Here is a 13,114-nt window from a genome sequence, read left to right as displayed (position 1 = left end):
TATTACTCGCAGTTGTATTCTTACTTTCGCACGATCTACTTATTTTCTCTTTTTCCCTCTTCCTTTCTCTCTCTCTCTATACATAAATATATATATATATATATATATATATAATAATTTATATATACATATATATATAATATAATATATATAATATAATATATATAATATAATATAATATAATATATATAATATAATTTAATATAATATGTATTCCTATACATCGCGACATTTTCATATAGTCCATTTTTTCTTATTATTTACTAAACTACTGATGGATAGTGTGAAGTTGATTGGGACCGTGTATTTGATAGTGTTGTGCTGTTATCTCTCTACACTAATAGATGTCAATCAACGCGAGCCAAGTACATTCACGGAAAGAATATCTTGGATTTGGCCGAACAATATCAAAGTCAATCGCGATGTAGTTTTCGATACGGTAAGTGTGGCTTTACAACTCATTGAAATTAGGATGGAAATTTTTATTATTTAAATAGTTTTCTTCAACGTTGTTAAAATACGATTGGAAACGATCTTATCGCCGCTCTTTTATTGAAAATTTGAATTTAAATTTCACAAAATATACATCATCGTTAATTATGCCTGTAATAATATTTAAATAGTTTTTTAATTTTTACAGCTGTTTTAATATTCAATTGTTGGTATCGTTTAATTATTATAAAATTCTTTTGTTTTAAAAATATGCAGTAATATGTGAAATATTAAATAAATTTGTGAGCATATAAACGTTATGCTTGCCCATATACACACACACACACATACACGCACACAGAAAGAAAAATTGCTGAAATTAATCTGCTTATTTTTAAATGCATATAGAAAACAAAGAAAGTAAAATATCTCTTAATAGAAGACAGTTAGCAGTTTTATTTATATATAAATAATGACAGTCAGTGATATTATATTTTATAACATTTATAAATGTTGACAATCTTAATAAGATAATACATCATTTTTCGAACTAATTCTCTTTCGAAAACTGTACATTTTCAAGAATATTTTAAATTTATCTTGTATATCATTAGAATTGAAGCAAACATTAACAACATCTTATTCGATAATGTCTATGCAAATGTTACATAGTTGCATTTAAAGTAGTGTTACGTCAAATGTTTTTGTTCCATTGATCTTTGAAATATTGCTCAACTGCGATAAACTTCTGTAAATTCTTCTCTTCTAAATGTTTTGTACACACATACATAATATCCTTATATTTATTTATCTTTATTAAAAATAATTATAAAACGTATATCTTTCTTTTTTTATATTTATTTATCTTTATATAAAATAATTATAAAACGTATATCTTTCCTCTTGGAAATATGTTGGCTTAGTTTTCATTAGTCGACATATTATAGTTTTATTACATATTATAGTTTTTATACTCTTAATTTTAATGTCGCTACTTTTTGTCAGTTTTATATTTAATTTTATTTTGTATGCATTTTGTATTTAATTTTATTTTTTACTGCATATATCGAGTGAATTATTATACTGTACTGTTATCTCGATAAAATGCATGAACTGACACGAACTATTGGAACAAATTAATTGTTAATTGTTTTTTTAATTTTATTTCCGGTTCAAGGTTTATCACTCATGACTACATTATGTTGATGATAATTATTGACTTGGAGTAATGTTTGTTTAATAACATACCCGCTATATGTCTTTTTTACATGAATGTAGAATAGTTTGTTGTCGACATATTATGTTTAATTTTTAAAGTCTCTGAACATACAATAATGTTTTAATTATCTTTCGATTTATGCGTTGATGAAATTTAAATAAGGAACCAAAATGTTTGTCTTTATTATGATTATTATTGATATAATAAATCTACAAAGGGACTAAAACGTTCACCTTTTGATTATCATTGATATAATAAATATGTTGCGCTTTGTGCCTTTTAATTGCTTTATTTTATCATTAAAATTTTTCATTTTGATTGCAATGGTGTAAAAATGATCTATAACAATGATCTATAAAAATGATAAATAACAATATAATTTTTTATAGTTTCCTTTTAAAATAGTTTTTTTATTGAGTTTACTCAATCATACAAAAAATTTTTTTATAATTTTTGCAACTTATAATTATACATTTAATTAGATTAATATTTAGTTGATTTTGTTCTGTATCTCACATGTATTTACTTTTGTTATTATAATAATATATAATTATTCTTTATATTAATTACTTAGTAATATTTCATATTTATGTTATTATTTTTAAAATGTCTCTTTCATCATTTCAAGAATAAATATTATAATCATTTTATCGTAAATGTATTGTAACATTAGATCAATTTCACTAACTCTTTGTTTACTGATTCTCTTTTTTCAGTCGGAAATGATAAGGAAAGCGGGTTATCCCGTGGAAACTCATGTTACAACGACCGAGGATGGATATCTCTTAACATTACATCGTATCCCAGGTGGTAACAGCTCTCTACCTGTACTACTGCAACACGGTTTTTTTTGCTCATCCGCTGTTTGGGTTATTCTTGGTAAAGGGAAAGGATTAGGTAACGTTCTTTTAATTAATCCTTATATATATATAAGAGATTATATTGTTGACTTTTAACGAAAAGCTAGAAGAAGAAGTTTAAGAGAAACTCCTGAATTTAAATATCGAAAAAATTTGCTAATGCACTGTAATTATAATACTTTTAATGTATCTTATTTTTTGAAGTTTTTTTAAATTTATTAGATTTTATACATATGTATATTTATTTATTTATTTACATACTTATATTTTATATAATTACATATGTTATATATTTACAATTTTTAATTTAACTTCTCAGATAATTATTAGTAAATTACACATCAATTCAATCTTAATCTATTATTGAAAAAATATTAGCATATAAAGATATGTAAAATATACATAAGAATATTATATGAGAAGATAGAAATGTTAACAAATGTTGCAAGATATTATTTTTTTTGCATTCTAGCTTACGTACTAGCGGATCACGGATATGATGTTTGGTTGGGTAATTTTCGAGGTAATACTTACTCCAGGGCGCATATTTCCCTATCTCCATCGAACTCGACATTTTGGGATTTCAGGTATTCATATAAAATAAAAATAATGATATTTTTCGCCCCGATATTTTTCCTGTCTGCATCTCTTCAGAGATGGAAAGAGGGTGTTATAGAAGTCTCAAACCAAGAGAATCTATAACTTGGCACATATACCAAGTAAAATATATGTATAAATGCCTTAAAACGTGCACGTCTTAAAAAAAAAAAAAAAAATTTCGCGAACAACTAATGTTTGAAAATTTACGCATTACAACTAATGTTTGAAAATTTACGCATTACCATCCGCGTTTTTTAGGCTCTTATCGCTCGTTTCTTAATTATCATGTTGAAAAATAATGATACTTGGAAAATAATATAATGATAAATGTTTAATTTAATTTAGCGTCAAACACAGAGATCTGATGAATTTATAATATATTCAATTATATATTTTATTTACTTGTATATCTGTTTACAATTATTTTAGATTGCATTAATCTAGAAATAATCTCTACATAGTACATTATAACATATAAAGTATAGATAAAGTACAGATATATAAATTATATTTTTTGTTAATAAGATACGCATTTCTTTCAAAGGAAAATAAATGAAAATTAATCATTTTCTCGATGCCTTATCTTTTAATATATTAATATTATAATTGTTCAAACTCATAATCGGCATTTCGATAATCAAATTTGCGTGACTAAAATCGATGAATTAAATCATTTTATTAAATTCAAAGTTTCAAAATTAACGGGCGTCAAAGAAACTTCTCGAAACGTTTGTTTGCTACAAAAACTCAATCGGTCGATTTAGTTTCTATTTTTTTTAATGACCAAGAAACACTCATCATGCTCGTTGACAACAACATTGTCAACCGTCGACAAAATCAGAGCAACATATGGGCATGCGCGCCCATACGTCACGATCAGCTGATCGCCAATCAGCTGATCAAAAAAGATCGTGCGCATGGCAAATGTAAAAACTTCAACTCCTGACCTCATCGGCGGCCAATAATACGCGGCGCCCTGAGGTCACCGCCAAAATACGAAAACTATTGGCCCACGTTGCAACGGGCCCGAAAATTCTGCCTGCTATATAAAGAGCACCGCACGTGGGCACGGGGAAGTCTTGCGCTTTTCTAAGACGTGCTCTTTTGAACTTATCGCTTTGCTACACCGCTATTTCACACCGCTTATAACGACCGCTATTCTTTTGGACTTCGATTATCCGCGCGCTTACTGTGAATCGCAATCACCGAACACTTGTCACCTTTATTCTTTGACATTAATAAAGTCTCGTTCTTTTGTTAACCGAAGGCAAAACTCTTTTCTCTGACGATCTTGCACCTTCCTCAATTCACTGCCGGACTCGCTTGCGAACAATAATAAAGTTAATATTATAAAAGTAAATAAGTTTTTAATAGATTAATGTATTAATTTTGCATTTTCTTGGTTCTTTATGTTCAAAAAGTTTCTGAGAATTAATTTTAATATTTATTTAATTATTAGAATTATTATAATTTTGTACGCACTATATACTGGCATATAAAAAATAATTTTACGTCGAAAACGTTGTACTTTTTGGAAATTATGTTAAAGAAAAAAGATATTTACTTTTAGATGAAAAATTCAAAAATATCATAGCCTGTAGTTTGTTTAGGACGCGTGTCACATTATATAAATATATACATTATATTACATATATGTGAGCATATATTTTTATTATATACTATACTATATTATATATTATACTATATTTAGTACATATTTACATATTTTATGACTGTATATCGGTTGAATTTTTGATTAGCCTTAACGAATTGGGCATCTACGATTTACCCGCAATGATTACATATATTACAAATATGAAATCACAACCATTGCATACACTTATTGGTCATTCGATGGGCGCAACTTGTTCTTACATAATGGCAACGGAGCGTCCGGAAATTGCTCGAATGGTAAAAGCGATGATCAGCCTCTCACCAACAGTTTTTGTAAACTATATAACAAGTCCGATACAATATTTGGTTTTCTTGAAAGATTACAAGGTAAAGTAAGACACTATTGATTAATTAAAATAATTTATTACTATGCAATAACTATATAAAATAATATATTTTTGGCAAATGAAAAAAAAAGGAATTATTTTACATCTCGTTTTTACACACTAATGCAATACACACTATAAACGATATATTTTAAAGTGAAAAAATAGCGGGACATAAATAATTCTTTAATCAGATGCAAAAGTAGTCAAAGAATACAAATTACATTTTTAAATAATATTATAGTGTGAATGGAATTTATTTTAATATAAATTTATTTTAATATTTAATTCGTGATTAATTAAAATCATATGTTAAAAAATTTAACACACAATTTTCTCTGTCATTAAAAATAATACGTGAACTATACTACATTCTATATACATTGTATATTTAAGAAAGATTTAAGAAAGTTATTTTATAAAATGTGCATTTGATTATTTGAATAAAATTTAGAAGATATCTATATTCGATTTTTCCGAAAAAATGCAGAAAAGATCAAATGTAAATATCTTCTTAGCACTTTATATCTTGTTTCTGAATGCCATAATTGTAATTTTTAATTTTAACGAGAAATTTTTCGATGATTTAAAATTATAATTAAAGAAACTTTTATAAATTATTTCAATTTTATAAAAGAAAATGCTTAAAAATTTATTCATTTATTTTTTATTATTACCGTCAAAATCTGAAGAAAAACAAAATTACAAGTAAATTATCATTAAGAAATCTTCTATTTTAGATGATAATGCGATTTTTTTTTCACGAATTTCTGCTAAGCAATTTCGTAAGGTCTTTTTTAACATTTGGCTGCGATCAGAACATCATCAAAGATATCTGCTCCGACGTGATGTTTATAATCTGGGGCTACGATCGCGAGCAGTTTAATTATGTGAGTAATAATTTCGCGAATGTATGTATGCCATTCAAAGTACAGCTTTATATCATGATCGAAGCTTTGATCATCATGTTCGATCAGCGCTATCACACTTTTTAGATTAGATTTGTATATATGTTTTATATTAGTTTTATTTATTAGCTTTCGTCTGCTTTTTATAGCTTCTGCTACCCCTCATCGTGGGTCATTTCCCGGCCGGCAATTCGTTTAATACGCTGGTGCATTATGCCCAGATATTCCAATCGGGCAAGTTTCGCCATTATGATTATGGTCGCGCGAAAAACATATTGATCTATAATTCGATAGAACCTCCGGACTACAATCTAGCGAATATAACGATCCCGATCGCGTTATTTTATGGCCCTGGCGACTTGCTGGATAACATCATGGTAAATAATGAAAAAATAGATAATAAAAATAAAGATATAATAAACATAAAAAAATATGTAGCGATTATTTTATGTTAATTGTGTACAAATCATACACATAAAAATTTGTACATAATATTGAGAGAATAATTTTAAATATAATTTAAAATATTGCATGTTATAATTTTAAATATAATTTAAAATATTGCATGTTATGATTCACAAAAATGTTTTTACAAGGATGTAGAGAGGATCTACCGCGAATTGCCCAACGTAGTGGACATTTACGAAATACCATGGCGCAATTTCAATCACGCAGACTTTTTATGGGCTAAGGATGCGCCAAAACTCGTATATGAAAGAGTTCTCAGGATCATGAGGAGAGAAAATTCAAATAATGTCACATCAATAATCAAAATAAAAGATGAATGTTACGCGTTAAGTCTTTATAATAATGGATACGATTGGTGTAATCGCTAGTATAATGAAATTTATTTCAAAATATGTATCTATAAAATATTAGAATTAGCAGAGAATTAGATTTACTTTTAAACAATCGGTTTAGTGAATTTTTAGATTCATTGCGATGATGGGAGGAAAGGATCGTAGCGAAATTATATTATATTCTATATAATTCTTTGCTATAATTGTATATATTTCCTACAATAATTGTATATATAATTGTATATATTTGTACATAATTATATATCTAATTATATAAATTAAAATAATATAGATGTTAAAATAAATTGCATCACAATTACAATTATAAAATCTTGTTTTGAACACCAACTTTCACTTTTCAGTCTTTGAAGAAATTTTCGAATGATGGGGTACGACAGACATAGAAAGAAAAATGTTCAAACAGGGAGAAGCATTTATTTCTCTGAACTAGATAAAGAGTTAGCGACAATTTTGTATAAAACAGCAGATAAAAATATAATTGGAATGATTAAAAATATTACGAGATTATTGTATAGCGTACGAGAGTTACTTTTATATGCCTTTTGTTTTACACTATACTTTCGACAATCTATCTTCTACATATGTATTTTGCAATGTTCTATAATCGTGTGACTAATAACGCGATAGTGCTTCTTTTTTTCAGCTGATAAAAAGTGATCTTGAATAAAAGAATGATTCATTCCAGCAGTAAATGCCGTGAAAGGCATATCATCTCTCTTTTTACTGTTTATTGAATCTCTCATCTATACAATGAGGTTGGTTGGAATCGTATATTTGCTATATTTTTACGGTCTCGATGTGGTGCCAGCAGATATGGTCTTTGATCCAATTACGTTCATGAAGGGATTAATATCGCCTAATAGGAAACGATCGAGCAACGCCAAATTTAATCCTGATGTTATTCTTAACACGGTAAATATATCTTTATAATTTATTGAAATGAGTATTGTAATTTTCTTATTTCGACTAGCTCTTTTTAATACTGGCAAAGAATTATTAAAAACGATCTCATATCTCTATTTTATTGTCGCTGTCTTATATTAAAGTTAAAAATTAATTTTTATAAAATTATATATAACCATTAACATCTAGTGTTTAAGTCTTTTTTTTAAATCTTTTTACTTTTTAAAATTTTAAATTCTATTGTTAGTTCTATCAATATAATAAAATTATTACAACTATTTCAAGTTCAGTGGTTTAAAAAAATAAATAACAATATAAGAAGAAGAATCCTTTCAAAATTTAAATACTTTAAAATTTGTTTTAAAATAATTTTTGCAGAGTATCATACTTTATTATGCTAATTGTAAAAAATTTTGCTTTCTAGTTTCTACAAATTATAATTATGTGTGTTTATTTAAATTATTTAATTTTGTTCTAAATATTTTATTATTATTTGCCATTTTTATTACATAATTGCTTCTCATATGTATTTATTAGAAAGGGAAAGAGAGAGCAAGAGCAGCAGATTAGAATTTTATATTTAATGTACAAAAGACATTCTTCATTATTTAGAAATTAAATATCTCATGCAATTTGTCGCACAAATTTATTTTAATAAAATTATTTTAAATTTATTTTAATAACATTTATTAAATCAATTTTATATTTTTTCGATAGCTGGAGATGATTAGAAGAGCAGGTTATCCCGCAGAGGCTCACGTTATAATGACGGAGGACGGCTATCTTTTGACATTACATCGTATCCCAGGTAGAAACGATTCTGTACCAGTACTGCTACAGCACGGTCTTTTAGGCAGCTCCGCCGATTGGGTTATTCTTGGTAAAGGCAAAGCACTCGGTACGAATTTAATCAATCATTTTTAATTGAGAGATTCTTGAGACCATTTTACTTTGATTGCGAAAATGCTACAGAAAAAAATATGAAATTTAATATTATATTATATATTATAATTTTATTTATTATTTGAAATTATATATGATGTTACATGAAAAAAAATACAACGAAATATATGAACTTTGCAACTGTCTTTATTTTTGTCTTTTTATCGCGTGATTATTATTTATTTAGTTTGTTTTAATATTTATATTATATTACATTACTGAAAGTCCTATTTATTGATTGAAAAAATATAATAAATATTGCAAAGGATGTTTTTCTTCTTCCGAATTTTAGTTTATTTATTAGCGGACCAAGGATACGATGTCTGGTTGGGAAATTTTCGTGGTAATACCTACTCTAGGGCGCACATTTCCCTATCTCCGTCGAATTCGACATTTTGGGATTTTAGGTACTAGCAGAGGAATAATGGTATTATAAAAATAAGATAATAATAATTGCTACAATATTTGTTTTAGTTTAACGTAAGACGCAAGGAATTGTTAAATTTTATATATATTAACTTATTTTTTTTCGAAAATGCATCATTAAAAATATCTTACATTTTATGGCGCCAATATAATGTATGTATTTTTTATTTTTTTTATTGTTGATATAAATAATTCTTTGTGCAAAATTTCAGTTTCTGTTCCTATGAAACATTTTATATATTATATACATATGTATTATATAATGTATTTATTTTCTTCGTGCGTATATGTGTGATAGCGTACATATTTATACTGAGGGAAAAATTTTTTTAAGTCAAATAAATTTGTTTTCTTGAAACTTTTACTTTAAATGCAAGGAATTGTTTATTTCATTTAAACAAAAGTATTTAATTTTAATTAAATATGCATTATATTAAGTACATTATTTTCATTTATATATTTTTTATATTTAAATACTATTTTCGTAAAATATATACTATAATTTATTAAATTAAATATATTATTTTTTTAAATTAAAAAATTTAAAATTTTTGGGAATAAAAAATGCATTTTAATAAATATTTTGTAAAATTAAAATAAAAATATTTAATTAAAAATTATATTCTTTTAGCATGTATATTTTTTGAAACATTTGTAAATACTTAACTTAAGCAAACAGACGTTTTGAATACAAGTAAATACGTGATTAATGCCCATCGAATAAATAGCTTTCTTGAGTTAACTAAAATTTTTTTATTTCAAGATAATTTTTTCCTCAGTATATTTTATATATTTTATATATTTATATATTTTACATATTATTTATATATTTTATATATTTTGTGATATATCGTTTAAATTTTTAACTAGCTTTAACGAACTCGGCATCTACGATTTACCCGCGATGATTACATTTATCACCAACATGCGATCGCAACCGTTGCACACGTACATTGGTCATTCTATGGGCACAACTACTTTTTACGTGATGGCATCAGAACGTCCGGAAATCGCTCGAATGGTGCAAATGATGATCAGCCTCGCGCCGACAGCCTTTGTAAGCCACATGCAAAGCCCGATACGATTCTTGGTTCCCTTTTGGAAAGGGCTTAAGGTAAAGTAATTTATACGAATACTGTTAAAGAATAATTTATCGATGTAAAATAATTTTAAAATAATATTCATTCGTGTTGAAACGAAAAAAAATTTTATAATGCTATTATATAATTCCATGATAAATTATATGTGAAACACATGAGATTCATTATTTTTAAAAATATTTTTACATGAAAGTTAATATATTATAAAATATATATAAAACAATAAATTTAATATATTTAATTAATATAAGATAATAATTATTGGAAATTAATATGTTAATTGATATATTGCATTAATATAAATAATATATTATAAATTATTATTAATAATATATTATATTTTAATATAATATATATGTTATATCAGTATTGATGTAACATAAACAATATAAATCAAGAGAAGAGATATCAATTATTTAATTCTCAAAATACTAATCTTCTAAAAATCTCTTTTAAAATAAATTTCAATCAAATAATGAAAAGGAAATTATATTATAATTAAAAGATATCTTCAATTGCAGAGAATGGTACAATTTTTCTTTCATGGCGAATTTCTGCCGAGCGATTTTGTAAGATTACTTGCAAAGTACGGCTGCACCCACGGTTTCACCAAGAATATCTGTGCCAATATAATTTTTACGATATTCGGTTACGACTACAAGCAATTTAATTACGTGAGTAATATATATAATATATATTTATAATAATATTCAGCAAAACTTTTGGTCGTAGAATTCCATCACAATCGAAATCTGGAAGGTTACCCAGCAAAGTGACATTTATATAATCGTTATTTATAATTTTCCACTCAAGAATATAACCGTTACATGTCATGTAACTGTTACAATGTTATTCCAATTCGCACGACTACGCTTCAGATCAATCTTTATATATCCCTGTTATTTTTTTCTTAGGCCCTAGAGCCTGTCATCGTGAGTCACGATCCCGCCGGCACTTCGGTTAAGATGATAGCACACTATGTTCAGGCACTTCAAACAGGCAAGTTTCGTAAATATGATTACGGTCATGCGAAAAATCTATTGATCTATCACTCGGTGGAACCTCCGAGCTACAAATTAGCGAACATCACTGTACCAATCGCGTTGCTCTACTCCGCCAATGACTGGTTAATCAGTATAGAGGTAAGTGGGTGTTTTTAGATAATGAAAATGTATAAAATAAAGAATGATTCGGCTGCGTATCAATTTTTGTGCGTATAATCGGGGAAGATAGTTTAAGGAGAATTGCGTATGATAACTTAAAAAAATATTTCTTGAAGGATGTAAGGAGATTATATCATTTACTGCCCAACGTAGTGGATATGTATGAGGTATCGTGGCCCAAGTTTAATCACGTAGACTTTTTATGGGCCAAGGATGCGCCAAAACTCGTGTACGAAAGAGTTCTCAAGATCATGAAGAGAGAGAATTTAAATATTACGTCAAATGTTACGTAAAAATAATGATCATCGTCAATCATATATATTACTGAAGGTATATGTTACTAAAATGTGTAACATCCAACTTTCATATGTGTCTTTTCCGTATCTTTTTCTTCCAGTAAAAATAATAAAAGTTCATTTTAATATAATAATATAAATAGGATATAAAATGCAGTTTTACGCATATGTTCGCGTATTTTTTGCTTCTTTGTCGTTAACATGCATATTCCGCTACTCCAAATGGCACTCGAGTTATCTGTTTCGTTTCCATCATTCATGGATGAGATTAATTGGAATTTTATATCTGTCATTTTGCGGACATCTCATTGCGACGCTGGCTGAAACGTCAAAAACACTCATAAACACTACTGAAATGATTGACAACGGATCCAATTTTGACAGTGTCATCAATTTGGCAGTATATTTATCTATAAAAACGAGGATTAAAATCTATTATTATTTCTGACAATGAAAGATCTTTAATGTTTGTCAAAAGAAAATGATCATATGACCTTGTTATTTTCACATGTAATAAAATTGGTTTTCAACATAATTTTTATAAAGCTTCAGATTTATTATTATTTTATAAAAGGCAGATAACAAAAACATAGCTATTAAAATAATAGAAATGTATAGTATAAAGAGTGATTCGGTACAGATTAAATTTCAATTTACATAATAAGGGAAGTCGAGTACAATAACTTATAAAAATATTTTTTCAAGAATCTGAAGAAGTTGTACCGTGCACTGATCAGCAGAATCTGCAGTGAATGAAATTGAGAACCGTATTCCATTTATTCCTTTTTAGATTATATATGAGTAAAGGATGCGCTAAAACTCGTATATGAAAAAATTTATGAAAAGACAAGAAGAGAGAACTTAAATAATAAAAACAAATGTTACAGCGATAGAATAATGTTATGTTAAAATAATAGATGGATGTTAAGCTTTAATAATAGATATGCTCGAGGTAATCCTTAATTAACTGTAATCGTTAATTAATTCAATAAAACATAAATCTATGAAATATTTTAGTATTATTTAAAATTACAATTGCGAATTGTAGAATATCCGCATTTCAAGCAATCCGACACGATTTTGGATACATAAATTTTGCCATAGATGCTAAAAATAACGCAGCAAATACATTTAAATTATAATATATTAATGTTATAAAAAAATAATATATCAATCTAATAATATATTATATGTAACGTAATAATAAATGTAATAATATATTATATATATTGTAATATATTGTAATAATAAATGTAATAATATATTATATGTAATGTAATAATAAATGTAATAATATATTATATGTAATGTAATAATAAATATAATAATATATTATATATATATATAAATGTAATAATATATTATATATAAATGTAATAATATATGAATGTTATAAAAAAATATATATATAAAAATATTGTTGTCGAACGGATGGACGATGTGG

The 13,114-nt window shown here is 26.4% G+C and overlaps 2 protein-coding genes across 2 annotated transcripts; both read left to right on the top strand.

The window, feature by feature from the left end:
• Positions 1-202: 202 nt before the first annotated feature.
• Positions 203-7,011, top strand: LOC105253678 (lipase 3). The gene is made up of 7 exons (XM_025409471.1): positions 203-439; positions 2,368-2,548; positions 2,984-3,098; positions 4,872-5,112; positions 5,852-6,001; positions 6,169-6,396; positions 6,616-7,011. The coding sequence occupies exons 1-7, from the start codon at positions 209-211 to the stop codon at positions 6,853-6,855; spliced, it is 1,386 nt and encodes a 461-aa protein (XP_025265256.1). The 5' UTR covers positions 203-208; the 3' UTR covers positions 6,856-7,011.
• Positions 7,012-7,344: 333 nt separating this feature from the next.
• Positions 7,345-12,679, top strand: LOC105252425 (lipase 3). Its single transcript, XM_011259776.3, has 7 exons — positions 7,345-7,752; positions 8,461-8,641; positions 8,978-9,092; positions 9,982-10,225; positions 10,733-10,885; positions 11,126-11,353; positions 11,491-12,679. The coding sequence occupies exons 1-7, from the start codon at positions 7,591-7,593 to the stop codon at positions 11,665-11,667; spliced, it is 1,260 nt and encodes a 419-aa protein (XP_011258078.1). The 5' UTR covers positions 7,345-7,590; the 3' UTR covers positions 11,668-12,679.
• Positions 12,680-13,114: the final 435 nt, after the last annotated feature.

This window comes from Camponotus floridanus, unplaced genomic scaffold (genome assembly GCF_003227725.1).
Source record: "Camponotus floridanus strain SB8 unplaced genomic scaffold, Cflo_v7.5 scaffold268, whole genome shotgun sequence".
In the NCBI taxonomy this organism is placed as follows: domain Eukaryota; kingdom Metazoa; phylum Arthropoda; class Insecta; order Hymenoptera; family Formicidae; genus Camponotus; species Camponotus floridanus.
The sequence above is the reverse complement of the archived record's forward strand: the minus strand, read 5'-3'. Positions and strand labels throughout refer to the sequence as shown.